Here is a 26,515-nt window from a genome sequence, read left to right on the forward strand (position 1 = left end):
AGTTACTAGTTAGCCGACTAATAATGCAATAGAATAGCCAACGATGATTAATGATTTACAGTACTGATGTAGACTATATACACTGGGCTCCAGAATTATTGCTACCCTTAATAAAATGAAGAAAAAAGTAGTTTCAGAAAGTATTCAGACCCCTTCACTTTTTGCACACTTTGTGTTGTAAACCATTGTAAATGGATACATTTTCATTTTGCCTATCAATCTACTCATATAACACATAATGACAAAGTGAAAATGTTAAATCGAAACTGAAATCTCTTAATTTACATAAGTATTCACACCATGAATTTAGTACTTTGTACATGCCCCTGTATTGTTGCAGCAATTACAGCTTCGAGTCTTGGGTAAGTCTCTACAAGCTTTGCACACCTGGGCAGTTTATCCCATTCTTCCTGGCAGATCCTCTCAGATTGGATGGGAAGCATCTGTGAACTACAATTTTCAGGTCTCTCCACAGATGTTCTATGGGGTTTAAGTCTGGGCTTTCGCTGGGCCACTCAAGGACAGTTGGAGACTTGTCCCGAAGCTGATTCAGTGTTTTCTTGTCTGTAAACTTTGGGTCATTGTCATGCTAAAAGGTGAACTGGCTCCCCCTTTTGAGGTTGCATGCACAAAGCAGGTTTTCTTCAAGGGCTTCTCTGTATTTGGCTACATTCATCTTTTCCACATATCCGACCAGTCTCTCTGTCTCAGCTGCTGAGAAACACCCCCATAGCATGATGCTGCCACTACCATGCTTCACCGTAGTAGTGGTATTAGGCAGGTGAGGAGCAGTGCCTGCTGTTCGCCAAACATAGTGCTTGGAATTCTTCCCAAAGAGTTAAATATTTGTCTCATTAGACAAGAGAATATTTTGAAAATATATTCTGAAGCCACTGTATAATAAACAACACAGATAGTAATCTATATGCTATGTTCAAACATATGTGAAAATATACACTTTTATTTAAATTACATTTCCTCTCACGTTTCAATGTTTGAAACCACTTAGCACTGTAAGGGCAATAATCTTAAAAAATGTAAATGTAAGGAATGTTTGCAAACTTGCCAGGAAGAGTACGCAAGAGCACATTGCCCCCATGGATGGTGAGGAAGATACTGATGAAGGCCATAAAGAAACCAAGGATGACAGTTTAAGAATTGTAGAGATTAGTTGCGTCTTTTGGTCACCAAGTCTCAGAACCATAAAATAGCACCTCCATACAAACAAACCCTTTGCAAGGGTGGCACGAAGACAGCCCATACTGAGCACACTAACAAAACCAACATTGGAATTATGACTGGAAGACTGCTAGTGTCAGATGAGACCAAAATGTAATGTTTTGGCCATAGACACCATTGAAATGTTTGGTAGCAAAAGAGGAATACATACAAGGAGAAGAATCTCATACAGTTGTGTTCAAAGCAGTGTGTTAAGTGAATAAAGTGCAAATATTAAATAGCTTTTAGTTCAATATTTCAAATGTAGTGGAAACATCACACATTAAATTCCAAATCAAAGCTTTAGCTAATTTTATCACATCTGCGTTATTCTTTTACAGGAAGCAAAGAAAAGGAATATTAATCTGTTCCAAAAAATGGCAGTGTTGACATTTTTCTCATTTTTTCTCAAACTGTGTAAACTGAAGACATTTTTCAAGATTTAACTTCACTTTAAATTACAGAACTAATATTTAGTTGCATAACCATTGTTTTTGCTGCTGCACATAAGCGTTGCATCAAGGCAACCAACCTCTGGTGCCTAGAAACAGGTATTTCAGCCCAGGATGAACAAACTACATTCCACAGTTCCTGTGAATTTTTAGGTTTTGCTTCAGAAACTGCAAAAGTTTTCAATGTGGTTGAGGTCAGGGGATTGAGCTGGCCACTCCATTATCTCAATCCTTTTTGTCTGGAGCCAAGATGTTGCTCGCTTACTCATGTGTTTGCAGTCGTTGTCTTGTTGAAGCACCCATTTCAGGGGCATTTAATAATAATAATAATAATACATTGTATTTGAAGTGGCGCCTTTCTGGACACTCAAGGTCACCTTACATTGTGCAAAATACAAAATAAACATGGTAAAACATGATACAAAATATCCCATTTAAAATAATTTACAATGAACATACAATTAATATCAAACAAACAGACAGCAGACAGAGATAGACACAACAACATGTAAAGGGAAGGAAACGGGTATGCAAGAGTAAACACATGAGTTTTGAGAAGTTTTTTGAAAGATGACAGTGACTCTGTATGGCGGATGTGTATGGGTAGAGAGTTCCAGAGCCTGGGTGCTGTAGAGCTGAATGCTCGAGCACCCATAGTAGAGAGTCGGGTGGTGGGGATAGACAGGAGGCCAGCTGAGGAGGAGCGGAGAGTGCAAGTTGGGGTGTAGTCGTGAAGAAGGTCAGAGAGAGAGGGGGGTGCAAGGGTGTTCAAAGCCTTGTATGTGAGTAGGAGGATCTTGAAATCAATGCGCTGTTGAACTGGTAACCAGTGTAGCTGAGTGAGGATGGGTGTGATCTGTTCATGAGATTTTGTGCGGGTGAGGATTCGGGCAGCAGAATTTTGTATAATTTGAAGTTTGTTGGTGAGTTTGGTGGGCAGTCCTGAGAGGATGCTGTTGCAGTAATCCAGCCGGGAGGTGACAAAGGCATGGATTAGAGTTTCAGCACTGGTGTGGGAGAGTGGGCGGAGTTGGGAGATATTGCGGAGGTGAAAAAAGGCAGTCCTTGAGATGTTTTTTATGTGGGGACAAAAGGATAAAGTATTGTCCAGGATGATGCCAAGGCTTTAGACTTGTGTTGACAGGGGGACAGGGAAACAATCAATGGTTGCCAGGAAGCTGGGTGTTTTGGACAATGTGGATTTTGAACCAATGAGCATGATTTCAGTTTTATTGCCATTGAGTTGAAGGAGGTTTGTAGTCATCCAGGTTTTAATGACAGCTGAGGAGGGACGGGGGGGGCAAGGGGACAGAGGGCCTGGTTGCTTATCGTCTGCATAACAGTGAAAGTTGATGTGATGATAACGCATGATACGGCCAAGGGGGAGGAGGTAAATGATGAACAATAATGGACCAATAGTGGACCAAGCACTGACCCCTGAGGGACACCATGGGTAACTGCAGCTGACCTGGACCTATGGTGTTTTAGCTTGACAAACTGTTGTCTCCCCATCAGGTAGGATGTTAGCCAGGCTAGCACAGTACCGGTGACCCCCAGGGTTGCTAGGCGCTCCAGAAGGAGTGGGTGGGAGATGGTGTCAAAAGCAGCGCTGAGGTCGAGGAGGATGAGGATGGTGAGAAGTCCAGAGTCTGCAGCACGGAGGAGGTTGTTTGTGATCTTGACAAGGGCAGTCTCTGTACTATGTTTTGGTCGGAATGTTATTGCACAGGTCAGTGGAGGTGTTGTCAGGGGAGTTATCAGGTGGTTGAAGGAGGTGTTTCACTGTAGAGAAGAGGGTTTTGGAATTGGCTCTCACTTCCTCTTCAGCATATGGCAACATAATCTCTTCAAGTATTTTGATGTATTCAAACTGATCCATGATCCCTGGTATAGAAACCCAACGTACTGTCGATGACCACTAGCCCCGAAAAGAACAATTTTACTCTCATCACAGAATGTTACGCCATTTCTCTTTGGACCAATCGATGTGTTCTTTGGAAAATTTTTACTGATCCTGCATATGCCCTTTTTTCAAGAATGGTGCTTCACGGGGGCTTCTTGCTGATAGCTTAGCTTCAATCAAACGTCTTCTGACTGTAACAGCACTTACAGGTAATTGTAGATCATCTTTGATCTTTCTGGAGCTGATGAACGGCTGAATCTTTGCCATTCTGACTATTCTTCGATCCGTTTTAACAGTAGGTGCTTGAATTCTTCCACTTGTTTTGGGGTTTTGTTGCCATTTTAAAGCGTTCAAGATTATTTTAGCTGAGCATCCTATCATTTGCTGCACTTCTTTATACGTTTTCCCCCCTTCAATCAACTTTTTAATCAAATGGCATTGTTCCTCCGAACAATGTTTGGAACGGCCCATTTTACTTTACAATTCAGAAGGAAATATATTTTATAACAATGTGTGAAACATTTGCTTCCCTTCTTCCTTAATGAAGGACAATTAATGACACCTGTTAATTCACAAAATGAATGAATTCTCAAATTAAACTCCACACTGCAATTATTTTGAACATGCCCCTTTCAATGAATGAGTCAATTACTCAGAACAAGCAGCGTGCATGTCATGACAGTTGGGTCTGTTGTTTTTCTATTACACTACTACATCTACAAGTAAATTATTTGCCATGCAGAAATATCACTACTACTAATAACAGTGGTTCATCAGGTTACTGATGTTGTACTGCAATTGTTTTGAACACTACTGTATGTAGCAACAGTAGGCTAACAAGTGCTTGAGGCACAACAAATATATTTTAAGTTTTCAGATCCATTTTCAGTTGCTAGGCTATTGGAGTGAAATCCGTTGATAGGTTTGTGAAATGATAATTTAATTCGGTCCATCACGGAAAGACAGAGCATGCTTTTTAGCCTTAAAAAGTATTCACCATACAGAAATATCACTACTAATAATAACAATGGTTCATCAGGTTACTGATGTAGTACTGCTATTTTCTTGAACACAACTGTACCTACTGTCAATTGAGGAGGGTCCTTGATGTTTTGGAGATATTTTAAGAAGCACTGTCACACTTTTTTGACGTGAGCTTATTTGGATTAAAGGCATAAATTATTCAATTAAAGTGTGTAGGCATTTTTAAAATCACCAGTGTAGCTGCTTCCTAAATATGGGGCAAAACAGTGACAGCACTGGACATGTTTGGCTTGAATCTCAAGCCTGTGTTACCCAGAAGATAACAGCTTTTCAATTTTGATGAAGAAATACAACCTGACAGATAACAATCTTACCAGAATTTACAGAGGAAGAATTGCGTGAGTCAGAGAGACTTGACAGCGAAGGATGAGGCAGGCGAAGCCAACAGCTTTCTGGCAGCTCTGATTGCTTATCGCTATTTGAATGGGTACTCCATCGCTTACACAATTCTTCCTCTGTATATTCCGGCTCAAAACTGTAAGGTTTTTTTTCTTCATTAAAATCGAAAAGCTGGTCCTCTAAGGGCACGGCTCCACTGCAGCCATCAACGTCAGCAATCGCCATCAGCCATCGGACATTGAGGGAAATAATGAATTGTAATTAATGACAGTGGCTCTTCTGTAGCCATCGCATCACGTTCGATGGCAGCGTCAAAGTTGGAGAATCGCAGGTTCATTTCTCGATGGTTGACACGTGTGTTCATTCCCATATAGATTTTAATAAGAAATTTAGTTCTGCTTGTTTTTTCTTATTTAACTCCTTATAAATTATAAAGTGGGTCTCTATTCACGTTGGCTATGTCATCACAGTCTGTAATTTAGCTAGCTATCTGAATTAGCTGGTTACAACAGAACCAGAGCATTGTTGTTAATCTAATGAGTGAAAACATCATAGCTGTTGATGTCCAATGTAAAGTGAGCTAGCAAAACACAGCATTTAACTGTCAGATTTATTGATGCTGCAATGGAGCCGGTGGAATGACAAAATGATGGCTGATTGCTGGCGTTGATGGCTGCAATGGTGCCGTGCCTTAACTTGGCTGGGCTGTCTGTCATATCGCTCAGGCTAGCCAAGTTAGGTTCCATGATATTTGTAGGCTAACATTACCATATTTTCCTGAGAGTGTCATGTGATCACCTGGATGGGTGGCAGTCCAGAAACCAGTCAATGCATTCAAGTGTGGAGTTTGAGCGCCTGTTACCTTCTGGGAAACACAAGCTGGAGAGTCACTGGACGTGTTTGTTTTGATAAGTTTGCCCCATATCTGGGTAACGGCTACACTGACGGTCATTTTAAAAATGCCTACACACATAATTTAAGCATTTAATCCAAATAAGCTCAAGTCAAAAAAGTGTGGCAGTACTCCTTAAAATATCTCCAAAACATGAATGACCCACCTCCATTGACAGTAGGTACAGTTGTGTTCAAGAAAATAGCAGTCCTACATCAGTAACCTGATGAACCATTGTTATTAGTAGTAGTGATATTTCTGTATGGTGAATAAATAAGGCTAAAAAGCATGCTCTGTCTTTTCGTGATGGACCGAATTAAACGATCATTTCACATAGCAGTACTAAATCAGTAACCTGATGAACCACTGTGTGATAGTGCTCCTTTAAGATCAACGGTATACTGAATTCAACAAGGTACAAGGCAGTCTCTGCTAGGAAGCTGAGACTTGTTCATAGGTAGATTGTCCTCATTCATCAATATTTTCGTGTGTGTTGTAATTGCTGGTTTTGTATTTGAGTAGTGAGCATAAATAATGAGGTAATTCTTGAATAAGAGCTTTATAGACAAACAATATGCTATGTTGGGCTCTCCTGACATTAAGGAAGGGCCATACTACTTTTTTTATAAAGCTCACAATGGTGTGTACGGTAGCTGTCCCTGGTAATAAAACACAATGCAGAATGGTAATCTGAATCCAATTCTTTAAGAGTTGACGGTACAGCATGTGTGTACACATTCTCAATATTTGTTTTAAAAGTTAGAGTATTGTCAACCCAGATACCCAGATTCTTATAATGAGGGACTTGTTCAATTTCATTTAGTACCAGCTTATGGTCAATGAGGGATTTCTGGAGAGAATTAAAGCCATGCTAAAGATCAATAATAGCCTGCTGGGCTGAGAGGGCACTGGTATAGACAACCGTATCATCAGCATAGAAATGTAATCTACAATTACTCTGCAAAAGACCAAGATTATTTGCGTAAATTGTGAACACCAATGTCCAGCCTTGCAGGACACCTTTAGCGATGCTGAGAAAGTTTGATTCTTTTCCATCTACTGAGATACACTGAGTTCTATCCTGTAGGTCGTTTTGAAACCAGATGCAAGCTGAGTTATCAAGACCAATGGCAGATAGCCTTTGTAAGAATAACTCACAGTCACCAGTATCGAAGGCTTTCGATAGGTCGATGTAGAAGGCTGCACAGTGACGCTTTTTATCAAGCGAGCTCACTATGTCTTTAATTAATAAGGATGCAGCTGAGATAGTGCTATGTCCAGTTATAAAACCTGATTGATGTAAAATACCATGTAAGGATACAAATGAATGTAACCGAGAATTGATTAGAGTTTCAAAAATTCTAGCAAGACATGAAAGCCTAGATATAGGCCGATAATTATTCATATTGAATTGGTCACCAACCTTGTGAAGCGGGAGTACTTTAGCTGCCTTCCAAGTCTTAGGGATTGAACCAGAAAGAATCAACAAATTGAAGATTTGGGCCAATGGTTTAGCAATCAGATCAGCAGAGAGACGCAGAACGCATGGGTCAAGCTTATCAGTCCCTGTTGCTTTCCTAAGGTCAATTTTAGTTAAGGCTTTCCAAACTTCCAATGTGGAGAAGGTTGTTAAAATAAATGTTTGATTAAGATTTTTATTGAAGCAAGCTGTAGGAGGGGCTGTTTGACAGACATTCTGAGTACCAGAGCTAGGTAAAGAGGTATTCCATAAACAATGAGCCACAAAGTTTCTATCAAATAAATAGCCAGCAGAAATTAAGTGCTGATTAAAGGCATCACTAATTTCCTCTCTTTCAGTAATAGTAATCGAATTTGAGATTATTTTTGTGAGGATTTTGTGTTTAGTGATTTAAATGCTTTCCAGAAAGAAGATGAATTACCCCCACTGATAGAATTTAGACAGCTTTTTTATCTGAAGAGTGCAATTGTTTCTAAGCTGTCTGAAATAAAGCCAATCGGAATTCAAGTCCGTGGATCTTGCCATGGCCCAAGCTGTATTTCTGCCTCTGAGTAACTGAGAAAGCTCAGAGGAGAACCATGGATTTGTTCTATTTTTAATATGGCGTTTTTTAAACTGAGCGTGTTTATCAGCCACAGAGAGAAAGGCGGTAGTAAAACAATCCAATGCTAGCTCAACATCTGGAGTGAGGGCAACACTTGATAGGTCCAATTGGTATAAGTCATGTATAAAAGCTTGTTCATTTAAATTCTTAAAATTTCTTCTTTAAATTTTGAGGTTTAAACTTGCCTAATCTGGTGTCTCTGATGCAGGCAATTGTACAATGGTCACTAATATCCTGTGCTAATATCCTGCATGCTGAGTATTTGTGAGGCTTGTTTTGACATCAATCAATGTAGACTTGGCAGGGTTCTTAAAACTTGGCCTTGTTGCCTTGGACAATAATTGCGAGAGATTTAATTCTATGCATAACTCTTTAAGCCTAGAGGAGTTATCCGATAGGCAATCCAGATTTATATCGGCCATAAGTAGTCATTCTGATGAGGCATAAGAAGAAATTAATTTCCCAAAGTCCTCGAAGGCATCAGTTTACAGATGGTGGACGGTAAAAACCAATAACTGTTAAATGATTATTACCCCCAGCGCTGATATCTAAAACAATGTACTCAGTGCTTTTGGGAGTTGATGAGGAAGTGATTTAATGGGAAACAAAACATTCTTTAACGTAAATCAATACTTCGCCTCCTTTACTATTATGATCACACTGGAAAATATTGTATCCATGTATGTAAATATCAGAGTCCAATATTTTTTTCAAAGCCAAGACATTAATACATTAATGTCGTCCATTTTCAGAACTAGACTCTGTACGTTTAAATGTAAAATTCCTAGCCCATGCCGACGTTTTAAATCTTGCGGCATTTGAATATCAGTGATGTCAGTTTCAGATTCAGAGACCGATGCTTGAGATTTTCTAACAAAGGGCAGAAGATTGATTTGTTTGAGGTTTAACAGTGAACAACCATTGGATCTATATTTCTGTCGAGGCAGTCGATAACAATTAAAAAACAGGTAGGATGGCAAAACACAGGGACTGATGACAGGGACTGTTTAAACTGAAAAGAATAATATTTTTTTTTAAAGAAAAATATTTTGAATCATTATATGACATTATATGTGCTACAGCTACTTTGTAACTTGTCTTTGTGAACATTAAAATGTATATTAAAACTTATTTAGGACTGAACATCTTCTATTCCATCATGTTTTCATCTAATCAACTTGAACTAGCACTCACTGTTATTGTTCATTATCTATTCTGTTAAAAAATGGATGAGGATTTAGCTGATTGTCCTGGTGGAGAAACATAGGACAGGAATAAACTATTTTTATTTTGTCTATGGTCGGAACCGACTCGTGAGCCTCATCAAAGACATCGGCATTGTCTTTGAAGATGTGCTCTATGTGTATTGCCTCCTGTAAAACTCAAGAACAGCTGATTTTATTTTGAAATAATCAGAATCCTTTGGCCACACTTTTAGCTTTCTGACGTTTTGGTACTGTCTCATTTGTCCATAAAACTTTGTTCCAGACCACCTAATTCTAATCTGGCCTTTCTAATCTAGCCTCTGTTCCGCTGTTGAAGTCTTTTGTGTATGGTGGTTTATGATATTTCCACCTCTTCACTCTGGAGACTGCTGGTGATACAGTAGGTCGTGTATGTCTGCTGACTCCAAATGCAATCTCCACAGATTAAAAAAAGGCTAAATCCAAGGCTAGACACTCACTCAGTGCTCTTTTAAACAGTCCATGCAAAAAGAAACGTGTCACTCATATGTGAACTCAAAACACAAAAAGCTGTTTCTGTAAAATAGTAAAACAGTAAAACATATACACATGTAAATACCATGCAATTACAGCTGATCCCAAAGTATACAGGAATAGCAAAAATAACAAATTGTTAATTTTACTGTTGCCATACTTTTGGCAGGCACTGTATATGGAGTGGAGGCTTTTGAACCATTGATCTAATGCTCCCCAGGAACATTTGTAGGATATTCCTCTAAAATATCAATACGCTTACTGGTATGCTTACTGGTATACTCAATTTCTCCAACTACTTACTTAGACACATGTGATCTCAAGAGGTTCAGATTTTTTTATTGTGACCCAAGTTTGCTTCCTCTATAAGAATTGCAAAATCATATATCATATCAGGATCCTAATGAAATAAAGATATGTTTGCTTGAACTGGCTTTGATTGATACAAATTTGAAGAAACGGTTGTGAAACAGATCTTAATAGAATCAAATTACATTGCTCCAGATCCTATTAAGATCTTAATATTTCCTATTAAGATAATTAATTAGATCATTGCAATAATATACCGTATTTACAGATTCTAAACCAGAATGTTTAAGATCCTGAAAGGATACAAAGATACAAAGACTCTAAAAAGATATTTAAAGATCCCAACTAAGATCTTTAAGGACTTTATCAAAATTTTCAAGGATCCTGGCAAGATTCAAAATAAGGATCTTGGCAAGATCATTAGTTTATATCCTCATTCAGATTAAAACCATGGATCCCTTTCATGAACATTCCATTACCTTTTCTATTCCTGTTGCACATTGTTACAAAATGTGCATGTGTCATAAAAAAAACATTGTATTTGAAAAATGCAGTAAAAATGCAATACATTTTGGTTAAATAATTACCTAATTAATGAAAGCCAAAAAATAAAGCTGATGGAATGTAGTATGTTCCAATGGGAATTCTGCAATGTGAAAGCCCTGTTGATCGCACAGTTGCAGTTCTCACACCCAGGCTTGGCTGGAGGATAGGTAGCAGGTGGTGATGGGGCACATCCAAACCAGTCAACTGCAATAGATTTGGAAGCCACTGCCTCTTGATCCATCCCACCTTTCTTCAGCACCCAGTAGGAGTTGCCCTTGAAGAAATACACCTCACCTGAGAGATAAAGGAAGCAACAAGTTGAGAGTGAATAATGACAATAATTCCACTGCATTTTCCCATTAATAGGACTTTTTGTATCTTAATGTAATTATTTCCATCACCTTACTTTTAATTCAATGCTCCAACAGCATTGCTGACAAAAAGCCTAATATTTTGAGTATGACGATTGCCATACCAATTAAGGTTTATGGAAATGAAATACACTGCAATGTGATATAAATATGAATACTTTTTAAAAATATAATGGTAATATATTTCAGAACAGTATATAATATATTGCAATATCTAAAAGCAGTGATTTGCATGTTTGCCTATATATTGTGGAATCTTAATTAAATATTTGTGTCATCTCAATGGAATATTTGATTTCAATACTGTTAGATTTCAGTGTTTTCAAGATATAACTGATTTATAATTGCTCCTATTCCCATACCTTCAAATGTACGTCCCACAGTCACCCTGTTTCCGCACTCTATTTCAATTTCCTTTGAAATGCCTTGACTTGAGGTCAAGGTGCCGATAACCATTTGTCTTTGGCCTAACCAGGAAACCATCCATCCATCTTAACCCGCTTATCCTGAACAGGGTCTCAGGGGGACTGGAGCCTATCCCAGCATACATTGGGCGAAAGGCAGGAATATACCCTGGACAGGTCGCCAGTCCATCACAGGGCACACACAGCATTCACTCACACACTCATACCTACGGGCAATTTAGACTCTCCAATCAGCCTAACCTGCATGTTTTTGGACTGTGGGAGGAAACCGGAGTACCCGGAGGAAACCCACGCGACACGGGGAGAGGCCCCAGCCAACCGGGATTCAAACCCAGGACCTCCTTGCTGTGAGGCGGCAGTGCTACCACTGCACCATCCGTGCCGCCCCTAACCAGGAAACCTGTCAATAGAAATTATCATATCTAAAGGAGTGTTTTGTCACAGAGGATGAAGCACTTCCTTTCAGCTAGTTTCCATTTGTTCAGATACTGCATATAAACTTGTCTTCCATCCATCCATCCATTATCTGAACCCGCTTATCCTGAACAGGGTCGCAGGGGGGCTGGAGCCTATCCCAGCATACATTGGGCGAAAGGCAGGAATACACCCTGGACAGGTCGCCAGTCCATCGCAGGGCACACACACCATTCACTCACACACTCATACCTACGGGCAATTTAGACTCTCCAATCAGCCTAACCTGCATGTCTTTGGACTGTGGGAGGAAACCGGAGTACCCGGAGGAAACCCACGCAGACACGGGGAGAACATGCAAACTCCGCACAGAGAGGCCCCGGCCGACGGGGATTCGAACCCAGGACCTCCTTGCTGTGAGGCGGCAGTGCTACCCACTGCGCCATCCGTGCCGCCATAAACTTGTCTTACACCCTCAAATTTTGAGTAACGACTCTTCCTTTCCAGAACGCGATTTGAAATACCAACAGCGAACAGAGTTAAAATAACCAGAATTTCTAAAAATACTTCTCATATTACACTTCTGTAAGGGTCACTGTTCCTCATACCATGGAAGATTGCTGGCCGCAGTTCCTTTCATGGAAATGCTGACATCTTATTTACATTCAGAAGATAAAGAACTTGTGGACAAATTTACTCTCAGTGACCACTTTATAAGGTAGACCTGTACATCAGCTCTTTAATATAAATATCTAATCAGCCAATCAGGTGGCAGCAACTCAATGCATAAAAAGCATGCAGACATGGTCAAGAGGTTCAGTTGTTTTATACCAAATATCAGAATGGGGACGAAATGTGTAATGTAAAATGATGCTGGACAGGGTGGTTTGTATCTCAGAAACTGTTGATCTCCTGGGATTTTCAGACACAACTCTCTAGTCTCTACAGTTTACAGAGAATGGTCCATCAAGTCAAGTGAGTGGCAGTTCTGTGGGCAAAAACACCTTAATGAGAGAGGTCAGGGGAGAATGTCCAGATTGGTTTGAGCTGACAGGAAAGCAACAGTAACTGTAATAACCCAACATTACAACAGTGGTATGCAGAAGAGCATCTCTGAACTCACAACACATCAAAACTTGAATTGGAGCAACAGAAGACCAATAAGTCCAAAAAGTATTATAAATTGTCTAATGAGTCTAATGAAGTGGTCATGGCATGTACATTGCATCTATGTCACTTCTCTGCTCTTTCCACCTTGTAGTATGAAGTGCAGTTGTGTATTGACATCTTTATAATTACAGAGCAAATCACACCACATCTCTTCTCTGGGCACGGCCTGTCTGTAAAACTTGGAGGGGGGAACAGAGAGGGCTGCTCTTCCTCTTTGGCTGCTGCCCAAGGTCCTGCAGGCCCTGAAAGGTTTGTGATTTTTTTTTTTTGTGTAATGGTTATGTTACTTATCTTATTTCTCACCTTTGCTGATAATGTCATCAGGGTCAGGGGGTACATCTCCCCAGAGAGCAGCATCTTTTGGGTAGTCTCCATCCAGCTTTCTCTCCATTCCTCGAGTCCCTTCATCAAACCTCCAAAACTCCCTACCACTGAACAGATAGGTCTTGCCATTGTGAGCCCACACAAAAGCGGCGTTCACTCTCTGTATCTCAGAACCAGCCCGTGACTTCATTCCCCACTCTGAGAGTGGTCGTGGGTACCCAGGAAGGCATGAGGTGTCTTTACAGACCCAGTACTGATTTCCTGTTCAGATGGAAAGGTGGAGAGATAAAGATAAGAAATCCCCTTTAAATTATAAGCTATACAGAAAATACTAAAGCAGTGTTTAAATGCCTTTCTCTCTTACCAATAAAGAAAATTATGTGACTGTCACTCTTCCTCTCATACACTGCATCAATTTTTTTTGTTCCAGGGGGGAGCCCAATCCAGAATTTCTGTATCAAAACCGGGTGAGGAGAAAGCAAAGAACCTGACTGCTGGATCCGCCAGAAATATCGGCCTAAAACGAGAAGAGCTGAATCTCAAATTTGTCACTGCAGTCTACCATGGATTACATGGAGTACAATGTTAATAACTCCACTGCACTGTGGTCCAAGAAGCACATTTTAGATACAGGTTCAATATTTTGTTCTCCTACCCTTGAAGAAGAAGATCTCTCCTCTGATATTAGCCACTGCATCAAAATTCCCATTACAGCAATTTGGAAGAGAGTGGTCTGGCCTGAGAGAAGGAGAAAATGTTGGTGCAACAGAAGAAAGGGTCAGTGTTGCATTGAGCCAAGACTAAGATAGTATTGCCAGCTAAGGATAAAAATATACCATAATAATCCAGTGCCTTGAATGCTCATAACTGTTTTGTCAAATAGAGGCTCATTACTATTACATGTTCCCAGTTCACAGAGAAGATAACCCATGTATTGTTGTAAGTAACAAAACACTAAACTTGCAGAACATACCACAGATTTAGCATATTACTTATGACCTAGACATAGACTGTGTCAGGTTACGAGTTCACTCTATAGTCACGTTTCCATGATTTATTAGCTTCTGTGCACACCATAGTCTATCCAATATCTGTCTGACTGTCCTAACAGGCTATATTAGCCCTCTACACAATCTGGACTGTAATCCTCACTTTTACCCCTGTTGAGTTTACTGTTTACTGTTTACTTTGTGTGCAATGGTGGTAGTGCAAAAGTACAATCTACCATAGCACCTTATCATGGTCAATATATCACAGGGCCAGTCCCTACTAGGCCTTTGTAATCACTTCACATGCGCTTTATTTCTTACTTTTCTGTGAGTGATTTTGATCTTTATGTGTGTGAGATATGTGTGTATATGTGTGTATGTACAAGCTACTGGATGCCTAAAATTTCTGGATGAATAAAGTATCTATCTATCTATCTAGTCACCCTGCCTTTTCTTCTTGTTACCTGTATTATATAAAGCCCTTATTTTTGTATGTCTTGTCGCCAGATTGTTATGTGTCTTTATCATACTCTCCAGTGTTACCTCTTTCGCCCCCGACTTCCACATTTTGCTTTTCCCGTCTGTCTAGTTTGGAACCGTAATTTATTGACCCATTTTGGCTTTATGACTTTTGTTGTCTGATTCTGTTCTTGTCTTCTTTGCCCGTCTGTTATTGACCCTTTGCCTGTGACCACGACCGCGATTTGGATTATCCTCACTGTTCCTGTTTGCTGTTGCACTGACCTATTGCTTGGACACTGTACTATAAACTGCCTTATCCCTGCTGATTCTGTTTGCTGGCGCTCGACCTACCCCTGTCTGACCTGCTTTATACATAATAAAGACTTCTATAATCTACGTCTTGTTCTCGCATCTGGATCTGGTGTTCTACAAGCCTGATAGACTGAAGCAACTGAATACAACAGCAGCATTCCATATCACTATTTGGTTGCTTTTGTTGCTTGCCCTACACAGCATGTACACTCTCTGAGCACTTCATTAAGAACATTTTTACCTTATTACACATACTTTTTCACGGCATTATCTAATCAGCCAATTGTGCGGCAGCAGTGCAATTCATACAATCGTGTAGATACAGGTCAGGAGCTTCAGTTAATGTTCACATCAACCGTCAGAATGGGGAAAAAATTTGATCGAAGTGAGTGACCACAGGGTGGTTTGAGTTTCTCAGAAACTGCTGATCTTCTGGGATTTTCACACACACTAGTCTCTAGAGTTTGCAAAGAATGGTGAAAACAACAAAACAAAAATCCAGTGTGTAGCGGACAGAAACACCTTGTTGATGAGAGTCGTCAGAGGAGAATGGCCAGACTGGTCAAAGCTGACAGGAAGGTGACAGTAACGCAAATAACCACACAATACAACAGTGGTATGGAGAAGAGCATGAACACACAAAGCATCATAGCACTAAGTGGATAGGCTACAGCAGAAGAAGTTTAAAACATAAGTCTCTGTGAGTGTATTTTGTGATCAATAGTTCAGTACCAAGTAATAGTAATTTAAGTTGAGTAACTTGTTCAAATATACAACAGTAGTGTCCCTTTGGGTTAACCTTAGCCCTCCCTTACTTATGCCCAGTTACTAAACATCAGTTATTGAACATTCTATGGAACTACGATGAATGAGCCAATATTGACCATCCTATTTTTATTTCATTGTATTCAGAAATAACGACTGTAGTATTTTAAAAATGATGGTGATGATGATGGCGGTTAGTATTGTTATTGTTGGTGGTGGTACTTGCTTTTGAGTTGGTCTTGGAGGATCAGGACTGGGCAGACGAGGACCAGGAGTCTGAGCACCACCTGGAACCCCTGAAAGACAGATATAGCTCAGTCATACTGAATTATAACAGAGATATTGAAAAGCGAGAAAAGAAAAAGCAATAATTAATTTTCCAAGAAGGAAATGTGTGGAATAAGTGATCTCACCATACAGTGACTGGATAGCCATTCTGTCATCCAGAGGAAGTTTATATGCATCTATCTCCCCAACTGAACCCTGGTAATAGGGCCTCATGATGGAGGGGTCAGAAGAAGAATGGGAGAGGCCTAAGGCATGGCCAAACTCATGGACAGCCACTGTGAATAGGTCTGTGCTGCCACTGTTTCCTAAACAGAGTGGCACAATTGTAAATGTAAGTATACCACTCAGTAACACTCAGTATATCCATTCAGTAACAAAAACTATTGTTATCATAGGAATAGTTGAAACAGTCTTTCCCAACTTATGTTGATTTGCAGCAGCATAACTTATTAGCCCTCACTTTGTACACACCTTGATAGCTCCAGATTTCCTCATCATCAAAGTGTGTATCCCCTGCAATGTCACCAGTGCCAGGGAAGAATGCGTGGGCAAGAGTCCCTCCAATACCATCAAAGGGGTATCCATCATCATGAAAAGATTGAGAGAAGGACACTCTTATGTCTCCCCCCTGTCCTGCTCCTCCACTGTTGCTCTCAGGGAGATGACGAAAGAGCAGTGGTGTAACATCGCTCCACACTTTGAGAGCATGAGAAAGGATCACCTGAACAGACTGAGGTGGCAGTTTGTAGGGGCCCATGGAAGGGAAGCTGTGGATGCTAGATACAGGTGGGAGCGAGGACATGATGCATACTGTGAGGCAGGTCAAATATGAGATGGTGTTAAAAATGAAGATCCCAGAGGGAATATGCTCTTGTTCTCTTTCAATGCTTTTGTGATGCACGTACCTCCAAGTTATGTCCATTTTGTCCCAGCGCAGCCCTGACAGTGCATATCTCTTCCTCCTCTTTTTCAGCATGTCTTCTGGTCCCACAATATCAGGGAGAGAACAGCGAGGGGTCGCCATAAGGGCAAGAGTGTCTTCATCTATGAAAGAGATGGAATGGGATACAGCCACTTAAGACACATTACTTGTATAAAAAGGGGGAAACAAACATGAAACTTATAATGTACAACCAAGTTTTTGTAACATCTTTACTGTTGCTGATTGCTATGAAATTTAGTGTGCTATTTTCACCAGTTGCTATACAGTGTAAATCAAAAGTAAATCTCCCTGCACATAAGGGGGATAAGGTTGTCCATTAATATATTAAAATATCGCCCTGTCCAAATCTACTAAATTCAGGTGGCAAGATAAGACAAGATAAGACAAGCTAAATGTACAGTGTATCAAGATACATATATTGATATGCATAAACCAGGTAATGAGACAGGATTGTCAGATGTCATATTTAATGAGTGGCTACCCAGCTTCCCAGTCTCTTTTAGCCCAGCAAATCTCTGCATTTGTCGAAGTCCTTTCTCAATGCCCTCCCTTGTCTGAAGTTTCCCTATGCGGGCATCTGGGGGCGGCAGGTATCCATACCGGCTCAACCAGTCCTGAGGAGGGGGGAAACACACAACACTTAATGGCCGCTTTATTGGGTACACCTATCTACTGTAGTATGTCTCCAGAAAAGGCTGAATTCTTCACAGCATGGATTCAACAAGTGCATCATTCCTTGGGGACATTGGTCCATGTTGACCATTTCTCCAGAAATGCATCTTTCTTATATTTCTGCATCCTGGGAGGACACCTACACAGGATACATTAGGCATGCTTGCAATGTAAATGAAGGCTTGGTAATGTAGCGAAACAACGATAACCAAACAACAATTATAGTTAGCCAGCCAACTAGGTAATCACTATAAAGGGATGGAGAAGATGGGAGAACTGAAGAGAGCATTATATACTAGTACAGCAAAACCTATAATTGTCAATTATTACATATTTACATTACATACAGTGGGAGCAATAATTATTTGATCCCTTGCTGATTTTGTAGGTTTGCCCACTTACAAAGAACGGAACTGTGTAGAATTTTAATCATAGGTACATTTTAACATTGAGAGACAGAATATCACAAAAGAACAACATCATATACATTTTATAAATTTATTATCGTATTTTTGCATGAAATAAGTATTTGATCCCCTACCAATCAGCAATAATTCTGGCTCCCACAGACCAGTTAGTTTTCCATTAAGAAGCACTCCTAATCTCAACTCATTACCCAAAACACCTGTGTCAACTCATTACATTATTATGTAGCTGTATAAAAGACACCTGTCCACACAATCAATCAGATTCCAACGTTTCCACCATGGGCAAGACAAAGGAGCTGTCTAAGGACATCAGGGACAAAATTGTAGACCTGCACAAGGCTGGGATGGGCTACAAGAAAATAAGCAAGCAGCTTGGTGAGAAGTTAACAACTGTTGGAGCAATTATCAGAAAATGGAAGAAACACAAAGTCACCGCCAATCTCCCTCGGTCTGGGGCTCCACGCAAGATCTCGCCTCGTGGGATATTAATGATCATGAGAAAGTTCAGGGATCAGCCCAGTACTACACAGGAGGAGCTTGTTAATGACCTGAAGGCAGTTGGGACCACAGTCATGAAGAGAACCATCAGTAACACACTACACTGTGAAGGATTAAAATCCTGCTGCGCGCGCAAGGTCCTTTGCTGAAGAAGGCACATGTACAGGCCCGTCTGAAGTTTGCCAAAGAACACCAGGATGATCCAGAGGAGGCTTGGGAGAAGGTGATGTGGTCAGATGAGACCAAAATAGAGCTATTTGGCATCAACTCGACTCGCCATGTTTGGAGGAAGAGAAATGCTGAGTACAACCCCAAGAACACCATCCCCACTGTGAAGCATGGAGGTGGAAACCTTATGCTTTGGGGGTGTTTCTCAGCTAAGGGGACAGGACGACTTCACCGTATCGAGGGGAAGATGAATGGGGCCATGTACCAAGAAATTTTGGGCGACAACCTCCTTCCCTCAGTGAGAGCACTGAAAATGGGTCGTGGATGGGTCTTCCAACATGACAATGACCCAAAACCTACGGCCAAGGCAACAAAGGAGTGGCTCAAAAAGAAGCATATTAAGGTCCTGGAGTGGCCTAGCCAGTCTCCAGACCTAAATCCCATCGAAAATCTGTGGAGGGAGCTGAAGCTTCGAGTTGACAAGTGACAGCCTCGGAACCTTAAGGATTTGGAGAGGATCTGATATTCTCCAAAAATCAGAATTAGTAAAACACAAAAATCCAAAGCTCAGAAGTTACAGGGAATGTGGAACAAAAATATTCGCCAAAAATCAGAACTAATAAAACACAAAAATCCAAAGCTCAGAAGTTACAGGGAACGTGGAATAAAAATATTCTACAAACAGAACGGCGCAAAGGTAAGCAGAGCAAAAATTTGACTGCGTTTCTCACCAGCCTTACGGGCAGATACTGGCACGATCTGACAAAGACTGAACAAAAGGGAAGAACTTAAATAACAGAGGGAAGCTGCTAATGGGCAGGAGACAACGAGGAACAGGGAGGAATCAATCAAAACAATGATTATGTAAATTAACTGAGGGGAGTGGCAGACAGAGGCAGGTGAGGACGGGGTCAGGACAAGGAAAACAAGAGCACATGGTGAGGCAGACAATCACAGGCAAAACTAAGACATACATTTTACCATGAAACATAAATATGAAAAATAATGAATTACAAAAAATCAAGGATAATGAACAATGAAATAAACTCACAAAACAGATCATGACATGTAAAGGCCCGGACACACCAAACCGATGGTCGGCCGCGGAGCGCCGACAAAGATCGCCTCGCGTCGATACGCATCGTTAATGTTGGCTGTGCCGAACACACCGCAACGACGGTCCGCCGACGGCCGAGTTGCACGTACGTTCTGCGCCTGCGTGAGAGGTAATAACTCTCCACACCAGCAGGTGGCGGTAGTCTGTATTTGTCTTTCAAAAAATGGAAACCGGAAGACCGGCGAATGCGTTTGCATTGCGTTGGACCTAGAAGCAGCCATTGTCTCGCTCACAACAAACAATTTGCAGCAATTTCCTTGTTCTCTCGCTATTTAGTAATACTAATCAAAAATTATGTCTGGTAGTGATAGTAACTTTGAAATGGCTTGCATTCGTCGCTTCCATTCCCCTCTCGTGCACTGATTCGCTAGCTGGACAGCCAATCAGAGAGCTCTCTCTCATCGATGGCTCCGGGGGGCTCCGACGCCGATTCAACAGCCCTCCAAAACACGGCGACGGAGTGTCGGCGTGCGGGACACACCGGAAAGACTCGGCCGACCGGGCGCCATCGACGTCCGGCGGCCGACCGTCGGTTTGGTGTGTCCGGGCCTTAAGTGGGCAAACCTACAAAATCAGCAAGGGATCAAATAATTATTGCTCCCACTGTATGTGTCACAACGTGTTTGCATTACTTTTAAACATGGTATCAATCTTAAATCATCATAAGGGGAAATTCATTTTCAGAGAGGTTTTTGGGCCCTTTTCTGATGAAAAATAGTAAGAATAAATTATAATTTTATTATTTATAGCAGTGTTTAAGTTTAAGCCATTTTGGATAGATTTGGAGACACTAAGGGACGCCAGGGTACACTGTTTACTTTTTCTTCATCGATATTTAGCAGTGAGCATGTGTGGTCAAGGTGTTTATGTTTTAGAAAATATACACAGTGAGAACTTCATTGGGTATTTATTGGAGCTTTTTTTAGACTTATTGGTCTTCTATTGCTGTAGCCTATCCACTTAAGAGGTTATACATGTGTGTTCAGAGATGCTCTTCTGCATACCATTCTTGTAAGGTGTGGTTTTAAAGTGTCGTTACTGTCACCTTCCTGTCACACTCGACCAGTCTGGCCATGAAAATTCCAGGAGTTCAGCCGTTTCTGAGATATTGAAACCACCCTGTCTGGCACCAACAATCATTCCATGTTCAAAAAAAAAAAAAAAAAAAAAAGCTGAACTTCTTGACCATGTCTGCATGCTTTTATGCATTCAGTTGCTTCCACATGATTGGCTGATTAAATATTTGCATTAACAATCTGGTGTACAGGTCTACCTAATAAAGTGCTCAGTGATTGTACATAGGTATGCCTGTTTTACATTTTTGATTATTGCACAATTAAGATGAACAAATTCATTTTTGCATTTTTGGCTACATGGTTTTGCATTTACATAACTTAATTTAGCTTTTAATATCTAAATTATAAAATTAAGTTAGTATTGTAAATGTTACATGTGCTCTCCTTTAATTAAGCCATTTTACAAGTTTCTGTGAAGCCTACCTTTGGTGTTATAAAGCCTCCAATATGCAGGTGTGGTTATAGGATTTTTTTTACTAGGGTGACCAAGGAGGGTCCAAGGTTGGTCTGGGGGTGGGCACTACATCTCCTGGCTTCGTGCACACAAATAATGTTTGGGCTTATTTATGTTTTTTTATTGTTTCACAGTGCTCTGAGTTTTACTATTGTACTTGTATTATTGTATTATTGCACTCATATTTTATAGTATAAGTGCTCAAAGCACTCTAAACAAATGCCTGTCTCCACTTGGACTCTTGGTACAGCAGGGACAAGATAGGAATAACTTGGACTTTTCATTTTTATCCCTGACAATGTAGACGCATAGTGTATATTTTGTTATACTTCTGAATTGCCTTTGTCAATAAATCAAATCAAATTTTAAAAATCACATACAGTAGGCTCAGAGCATTCCATTCCATTTTCCATGCCACCGTCTGTTTTAGCGCACAGGACACTGAAGAGCCTCAAAATTGCACCTATTATGACTAATCTGAGTTACATTGTATATCATACATTACATCATATATTGTTATCATAAGACAATTCGACATTTATGGACCAAGAATAAAAACAAATTGTTTGACCATATTTAAGGCCATTAAAGTAATGGCAACAGTGAAGCATGGTGGAGGTTCCTTGCAAGTTTGGGGCTGCATTTCTGCAAATGGAGTTGGGGATTTTGTCAGAAGTAATGATCTCCTCAATGCTGAGAAGTACAGGCAGGTACTTATTCATCATGTAATACCATCATCTGATTGGCCCCAAATTTATTCTGCAGCAGGACAACGACACCAAACATACAGCCAATGTCATTAAGAACTATCTTCAGCGTAAAAAAGAACAAGGCATCCTGGAAGTGATGGTATGGCCCCCACAGAGCCCTGATCTCAACATCATCGAGTCTGTCTGGGATTACATGAAGAGACAGACGCATTTGAGGCTGCCTAAATCCACAGAAGAACTGTGGCTAGTTCTCTTTTTGGAACAACCTACCTGCCGCGAAACTGTGTGCAACTATACCTAGAAGAATTGATGCTGTTTTGAAGGCAAAGGGTGGTCACACCAAATATTGATTTGATTTAGATTTTTCTTCTGTTCATTCACTTCTTCTGTCCATGCATTTTGTTCATTGATAAAAATAAACTATAAATATTTATATTTTTGAAAGCATTCTTATTTTACAGCATTTTTTCACACCTGCCTAAAACGTTTGCACAGTACTGTATATGAATTAAATATTGTCTTGAGTACTTGCATCAATCAACATGTTACACAAAATGTCTAAATACTATAAGAATTATGTACCAGCACAGTGGGTACAATATTATTATGTAAATACACATTCTTTCAAACTATCTGTTACAACGTTACATTAAAGAAACAGCTGTGATGACCATGTCTGGTCTTCCTCAGCTGAGGTTGTTGGTGTCGTCCAGCAGGTGGCAGTGCTGTGTGCTATCCCTCCCTTCCCCTGGAATGGTCTAATGGTTGATTGGATAATTAGTTGATGAGTCACCAATTTTCCTGGGTGTTTGCACCTGAGAGAACCCTGATAAATGGCTTCACCCAGATACTCAGGGAAGTGATTTATCACTCCTTGCTGAGCCTTTGACAGTGTTTGTTGGTTGTTGGTTGTTGGTTGTTGGTTGTTGGTTGTTGGTTGTTGGTTGTTGGTTGTTGGTTGTTGGTTGACTTGGTCTTCCTTTGTTATTTTGGATTTCCACACTCCACTTGCACTCCAACTCTCACTGAGTGATGTAAAGGAAATGTTGAAGAGAAGGTTTAAGATGAAAGATTTGGGTCCACTTAAACACTTCCTGGGTATTCATTTTAGACCGAGTGAAGGAGAGATCAGAGTGACCCAAAAGAGACACATAGAGAAAATGTTAATGAGGTTTGGAATGTCTGAATGCAAACCAAGGTCCACCCCATGTGAGCAAAAGTTAGACTTTGACAGTGAGGGTGAGGTTATTGATTCAACAGGATACAGAGAAATAGTAGGTAGCTTGATATACATTATATGTACTCGACCCGACCTGAGCTGGGTGGTGAGTAAACTGTCACAGCACCTAGCAGAACCAAAGCAACAGCATTGGGCGACAGTAAAACACCTACTGAGGTATTTAAAGGGTACTATAGATCAAGAACTAAACTACCAGAAATGTGAGGAAACCTACAGCTTAAGGGATACAGTGATGCTGATTGGGCATCTGATCAGTGTGATAGAAGAAGCACAACTGGATATTGTTTCAGCTTAACTGACAATGGTCCAGTTATATCATGGAAGAGTAGGAAACAGACAACAGTGGCATTATCAACCTGCGAAGCTGAGTATATGGCACTAGCGGCCACTACTCAAGAGAGTATGTACCTTGTGCAGCTATTAAAGGGAATAGACAGTAGTAACAAGCATGTACCAGTTAAAATATATGAGGACAACCAGGGGCGATAGCTTTATCTAAGAACCCAGTATGCAGACAGAAGCAAACGTTGATATAAAGTATCACTTTGTACGGTCTGCACACGCAGAAGGGAAAATATCTATAGAATACTGCTCCACTGCAGATATGGTTGCTGATGTCCTTACCAAGCCAGTGACGAAGGCTAAATTTGAGAGGTTCAAAGGGTATTTGTTTGGAGAGTAATGTAAACTGGCAGGCAGATGTACAGGTTTTAGAATACTGCCATTATGCCAAATGTTTTATTTTTGGAGTTCTGCATTTTTGTTTTGTTTTTGTATACCACCGTATAGAGCTATAAACATGTCTTTGAGTGGGAGTGTTAAACATATTTGACAGTATGAGAGCAAAGTCATGTTGAATAGCCTACACATCATTATTAGAGCGTGCCTGCATGCACTGTTTAAAAGGGATGGTATGCGCAAAGGGGAAAAATAAATGGTCAGCGAGTGTTCCTAGACCAAAGAAAAAGATGGCTGTCTGTTGGTTTATAACGAGGTGAGCTAACTAACCACTTTGGCGACTGATACACGATAGACTTCTGCTGAAAAATGTCTAGCGCAACATAGATAATAAGCATAATCAACCTTGAATTTTCATTTGATTTGTCAAGAGATTATTCAATGAAACATTGATGCTTTCGTGTTTGTTTTTTCTGTTTTGCGAAGGTTGACATTCAAGAAAGGTCTCCAATGGTTTACAGTTTATATTCCAATTTATTTTCGGACATGCAGACAGATGTACTAATGATATCAGTTACTTATCAGCACTCAATAATACCATAGCTTACTAGTTGAAATTGTACTTCCCTCTAGGGTCTTTCAGCGAACTTAACCCTGGTTATGGGTGTGCACTTTGTTGTACGTCGCTCTGGATAAGAGCGTCTGCCAAATGCCAATAATGTAATGTAATGTAGTCGATATTTTCTGAAAGACAAAACTGTAATTGCATTGTAATTGGTCCAGAATGTCTCAATATATTCCCGATTAACCGAATAGGCTATCCTTTTTTGCACACCCCTACTCCATTGTAGTCCAAACTTCATTCTGCTTTTACTACCAGGACAACATTGGTAGATATTCTAGATAGCCATTGTAGTTGGATTCATCATCATCAATAGCCTATAGCTCCTAGAAAAATGGCAAGTCTTACCACACCCCGGGAGTATTGGTCAGGTACTGGAATGGAGATTCCCACAGATAAGAACACAGTCACGATCCCGGTTATACACAGTACCTGGTAAACCATTCTGCACCCAAGACTAGCTCACTAACAGCTCACTAGATCAGGCGCACTCAGGATTCTCTCTCTCTCTCTCTCTCTCTCTCTCTCTCTCTCTCTCTCTCTCTCTCACTCTCTCAGAGCTTCAAGGGCGTATCTGAAAGAAACAACCGTTATAACTGAAATTGTGCAATCTCTTTTCCCTTTTACCACAAGGTGTGTTTGTGCGTGTATCCTTGCAACCACACCCCTATGATTTAATATACTTAGACTTCCAAAAAGCACTTGACAAGGTACTACATGACAAACTCATTTTCAAAATACAGGATGCATTTCAGAGTGGGTTCGGAACTGGTCAATGTGCTCTAGCGGTTAAAAAAAAAAAACCTGGGATACATAGCCAGGAGTATTGAGTATAAATCTAAGGAGATCATACTCACACTATACAGTGCCCTTGTCAGAGGTAAGAATAGACAAGCATTGTTGGGTTGTTGGGCTGAATGGCTTGTGTCTTTCCTTGTTATGTTATGTGTGTAGGGGTGTTCAGAGAGGCCACTATTTGTATTTCTTGAGGCCTAATTATGCGTGTTTGTATTCAAATAAAAATGAAGTAAGCACAGTTTGCAGCTCTGCAACTACAAGAAGGAAACTTGGCAGACAATACTGTTTTTTGGCACTGACATTCCTATTGTTGGAATATTAAATCATTTAACTCACTTTTCTACAATACCCTAACATAATATTTGAAATATAACAACAGTCTTTCATGTTATGCAGAAGTAGAAGGCTAACAGCAGAGCTAACTATTGTATACCACCCTGGCAAATGACAGCTGCTTTATGCAAATAAAATGGGGTAAGCTCCACAAAATTAATTAGGTTGTACCAAAGTGAAATAAGGTTATCCCTTTAAATAAAAGCTGAGTGTGCTCTTTAGCTAAATCAAGAAGGAAAAAAAAAAAAGTTTGTCCCTACATGGAGCTTACAGTTGCCTACATCACCCATTCAGTGATTACGCTGAACTACCACCACAACAAATCTCAGGACTGTTTTCAAGAAATAAAGCAGCAAGCATTTTACAAACAAAGGTAATGTCAAAAAAAAAAGATTTATAGGCTATGGTTTCTCTTAAAACTGTTGGAGATTTCTAACAATATGGTTAAAAGAAAAAAGAAGGCCTAGCTATTCCCACTGCAAAACACAAAGTAATTGCCTCAAAGCGTGAGTCTTCTGTTTATTTTCATAAAAGCCCTAACAAACTCATCCAGATCAATACTCTTGGTTATGAATTTTTCATGTGCCAGAATCACCAGATTCCTTTTTCTCTCATGCAGCATTGTGCGGGGGAAGGGTGTTAGGACACGTGTCAGAGTGGAGGAAGAACTCTCACATGATGCTGAGGATACTGAAATCACCAGTGCAGTTGCATACACCACATGTAGCTCTGGACAGGCTTCCTTATAGCTCT

The 26,515-nt window shown here is 40.3% G+C and overlaps 1 protein-coding gene and 1 pseudogene across 3 annotated transcripts; both read right to left on the bottom strand.

Annotated features, from left to right (window-relative positions):
- Positions 1-1,005: 1,005 nt before the first annotated feature.
- On the bottom strand, positions 1,006-5,293 carry LOC133121246 (uncharacterized; annotated as a pseudogene).
- A 4,676-nt stretch (positions 5,294-9,969) lies between these two features.
- LOC133122018 (matrix metalloproteinase-25-like) lies at positions 9,970-25,155 on the bottom strand. Of its 3 annotated transcripts, XM_061231671.1 has the most exons (11): positions 24,980-25,155; positions 17,450-17,582; positions 16,931-17,069; positions 16,497-16,801; positions 16,151-16,330; positions 15,964-16,033; positions 13,865-13,947; positions 13,574-13,726; positions 13,189-13,470; positions 11,542-11,701; positions 10,664-10,799 (listed from the first exon to the last, which is right to left on the bottom strand). In XM_061231671.1, exons 1-11 carry the CDS (start codon positions 25,073-25,075, stop codon positions 10,796-10,798), a joined length of 1,605 nt encoding a protein of 534 aa, XP_061087655.1. In that variant the 5' UTR covers positions 25,076-25,155; the 3' UTR covers positions 10,664-10,795. The 3 variants fall into 3 exon arrangements, with proteins under 3 accessions (XP_061087654.1, XP_061087656.1, XP_061087655.1); XM_061231670.1 differs by lacking the exon at positions 11,542-11,701 and having other exon boundaries at positions 9,970-10,799; XM_061231672.1 differs by lacking the exons at positions 11,542-11,701; positions 13,574-13,726 and having other exon boundaries at positions 9,970-10,799.
- Between the last annotated feature and the right edge of the window lie 1,360 nt (positions 25,156-26,515).

The sequence above is a fragment of the Conger conger genome, chromosome 2 (assembly GCF_963514075.1).
Source record: "Conger conger chromosome 2, fConCon1.1, whole genome shotgun sequence".
Lineage (NCBI taxonomy): Eukaryota > Metazoa > Chordata > Actinopteri > Anguilliformes > Congridae > Conger > Conger conger.

Coding starts and splice junctions, on each gene's coding strand:
- LOC133122018 (XM_061231670.1), bottom strand. CDS start 25,075: ATGGTTTACCAGGTACTGTGTATAACCGGGATCGTGACTGTGTTCTTA. Junction 17,583..24,979: donor ACCAATACTCCCGGGGTGTG/GTAAGACTTGCC, acceptor CCCCCTCCTCAG/GACTGGTTGAGCCGGTATGG. Junction 17,070..17,449: donor AAAAGAGACTGGGAAGCTGG/GTAGCCACTCAT, acceptor TCTCTTTCATAG/ATGAAGACACTCTTGCCCTT.